Source organism: Nilaparvata lugens, chromosome 8, assembly GCF_014356525.2.
Source record: "Nilaparvata lugens isolate BPH chromosome 8, ASM1435652v1, whole genome shotgun sequence".
Taxonomy (NCBI): domain Eukaryota; kingdom Metazoa; phylum Arthropoda; class Insecta; order Hemiptera; family Delphacidae; genus Nilaparvata; species Nilaparvata lugens.
This window is the reverse complement of record NC_052511.1, coordinates 33,803,162-33,806,340: the sequence shown is the minus strand read 5'-3', so window position 1 is coordinate 33,806,340 and position 3,179 is coordinate 33,803,162. Positions and strand designations below refer to the sequence as shown.

At 39.0% G+C, this 3,179-nt stretch overlaps 1 protein-coding gene across 1 annotated transcript; it reads right to left on the bottom strand.

The window, feature by feature from the left end:
* Positions 1-863: 863 nt before the first annotated feature.
* LOC120352838 lies at positions 864-1,697 on the bottom strand. Its single transcript, XM_039435128.1, has one exon. The coding sequence runs from the start codon at positions 1,695-1,697 to the stop codon at positions 864-866; it is 834 nt and encodes a 277-aa protein (XP_039291062.1).
* Between the last annotated feature and the right edge of the window lie 1,482 nt (positions 1,698-3,179).

Sequence of the window (3,179 nt, the reverse complement as noted above, 5' to 3'; positions counted from 1 at the left end):
GAAAAGGGAGTAAAAGAAATGGGAGTACAAGTCGATCTTAATGGCATTAGTTGGGAAAAAAATCGTTACTTTAATGAGATTGTTACCGTTCAAAAGGTGGTTCCACTCAACTTAACTGGCACCCCCTTCTTTTCCATCAATACACTAACTAACACCTCCACCTCCTCCGCCTCCTCCTCCCACCCTAACAGATATTACCCCCCTAGTCGTCGCGGCATCACCTCCTCCTCCTCCTCCTCCCACCCTAACAGATATTACCCCCCTAGTCGTCGCGGCATCACCTCCTCCTCCGCCTCCTCCTCCTCCCACCCTAACAGATATTACCCTAGTCGTCGCGGCAACACCTCCTCCTCCTCCTCCCACCCTAACAGATATAGTCGTGATGACACCTCATTCTACACATACAGACAGCAGGTCCACCATTATGAAGAAGAAGATGACGATTATACCCGCAACATGCTCGTATTAACCCCACCACTCCCAGAGCGCCAAGAGGATGTGCCCTATCCTCTAACGCCTGAAGGCTACCCTGATTGGGATCTTATAAATCTTAGAAATGGATGTGACCCCAACTATTCTAATTTCGTTTATGGGCGGCCTGGATAATAGGATTCATCATCATAATGTAATTGAACACACACACACTTTACCTCCTTCTACTTTTCATACACTAAATAGCTGGTTCGACAAAATAAAAAGACAATTAGATTTTTCGGCTTTATAGCCTTTTTTGTTTTTTTATTAGCAACACAAAGTTACACAATTTTTTAATTTTTTTAAATCACATTGTTTGTGTTTACAAATCACATTATATTTTAAATTTAAATAATCTCAAAAGTTTTTTTAATCTTACTACTACTTTATCAGACCGAATGAACCGTTCCAGTTAAGGGGCGGTATTCTTTAATTACATCGTAGATCATGAGACAATAGGCACGTGTAGATTCTGGTATATTTTCACTTGCTTCAAAATCAACTCTTATGTCCACACTGCCGGTTTTCAGCGTTTCTGTCTGTCGTGAACAATCGAAAACAAATAACGGCAACTTTTGTAGAGCAGACTTTGGTAGGAGTGGAATTCCGGCACGTGTATCTCCGTGATTATAGGTTCCATTGAATTGTGTGTACATGTTATACATACGAGAATCATCCCCGTCAATAGTTTCGTAGGGAAAGTAACGTGTATTCAGATAAACACGTACATCTTTCACTTTACACTTGTCAAAATGTGATGCATTCTTTGTTGCCACACCACGTCTTGCAGTTTGCAACGCAACAACAATATACCTTGGTTTTTCCATATGTGATGCAGTTTTCACGTTCCATGAATGCTTTGTGCTTGATGGTACAGACGGATACTCATAAAGTTCCCAATGCCTGAATGACATTTGTATAGGTGTATCATCTCTAACCATTTTCAATAGAGAAAGTTTTGCTTCATCAGAAACCTCAATGTACGGTATCCTCCACTCTAGGCGTTTAATGTCAATTTTACCTTCGGTATTAAGACAATCAATATCGTTGGCAGCTCGTCTCAACACTAATTCTTGTTTGACATTCAGCATAATACGTCTATAGTCTTCCGCAAAACCCAACAGATAGCGTAGTGGTACATCGAGAATATTTGTGTCTGTTCCATTCACCGAAAATGGTTTAAATCCGTTGGTAGAATCGTAATAATAGCCGGAATTCTCCATTTTCTCCTGTTCATCTTTTTCAAAAGTGACAGCATTTTTCAAAAGTGTAGTTATGCCTGGACTTCGAGTACTATCAACCTCAGCCCCATTAATTTCATAACGGATTTCAGAAAATAGAAAAGCGAAAAATCCGGGTACACATGCTGCTGTATTTATTGCCTTTCCATCTGTTGTGGTAAGTGTAAATTCCAAGTGAAGATAACTCTCTGATGGGAGAGTATAAATGTCCGTTTGCTGAAGACACAATTTGATCTCGTCATTGGCTGCAAAACTTCATGAGTGTGAAAATCATAAGAGGTAATGCTGTCGTCTGAAAACGGTCCGCTTCTCCTTACATCCAAAATTGACATTTTTTCTTCTTCACTTTGTTCTTTTTGTACTAATTTTTTTTTTTTTAAATCACATTGTTTGTGTTTTCAAATCACATTATATTTTGAATTTAAATAATCTCAAAAGTTTTTTTAATCTTACTACTTTATCAGACCGAATGAACCGTTCCAGTTAAGGGGCGGTATTCTTTAATTACATCGTAGATCATGAGACAATAGGCACGTGTAGATTCTGGTATATTTTCACTTGCTTCAAAATCAACTCTTATGTCCACACTGCCGGTTTTCAGCGTTTCTGTCTGTCGTGAACAATCGAAAACAAATAACGGCAACTTTTGTAGAGCAGACTTTGGTAGGAGTGGAATTCCGGCACGTGTATCTCCGTGATTATAGCTTCCATTGAATTGTGTGTACATGTTATAGATATGAGAATCATCCCCGTCAATAGTTTCGTAGGGAAAGTAACGTGTATTCAGATAAACACGTACATCTTTCACTTTACACTTGTCAAAATGTGATGCATTCTTTGTTGCCACACCACGTCTTGCAGTTTGCAACGCAACAACAATATACCTTGGTTTTTCCATATGTGATGCAGTTTTCACGTTCCATGAATGCTTTGTGCTTGATGGTACAGACGGATACTCATAAAGTTCCCAATGCCTGAATGACATTTGTATAGGTGTATCATCTCTAACCATTTTCAATAGAGAAAGTTTTGCTTCATCAGAAACCTCAATGTACGGTATCCTCCACTCTAGGCGTTTAATGTCAATTTTACCTTCGGTATTAAGACAATCAAAATCATTGGCAGCTCGTCTCAACACTAATTCTTGTTTGACATTCAGCATAATACGTCTATAGTCTTCCGCAAAACCCAACAGATAGCGTAGTGGTACATCGAGAATATTTGTGTCTGTTCCATTCACCGAAAATGGTTTAAATCCGTTGGTAGAATCGTAATAATAGCCGGAATTCTCCATTTTCTCCTGTTCATCTTTTTCAAAAGTGACGGCATTTTTCAAAAGTGTAGTTATGCCTGGACTTCGAGTACTATCAACCTCAGTCCCATTAATTTCATAACGAATTTCAGAAAATAGAAAAGCGAAAAATCCGGGTACACATGCTGCTGTATTTATTGCCTTTCCATCTG

Coding starts and splice junctions, on each gene's coding strand:
- LOC120352838 (XM_039435128.1), bottom strand. CDS start 1,697: ATGGAGAATTCCGGCTATTATTACGATTCTACCAACGGATTTAAACCA.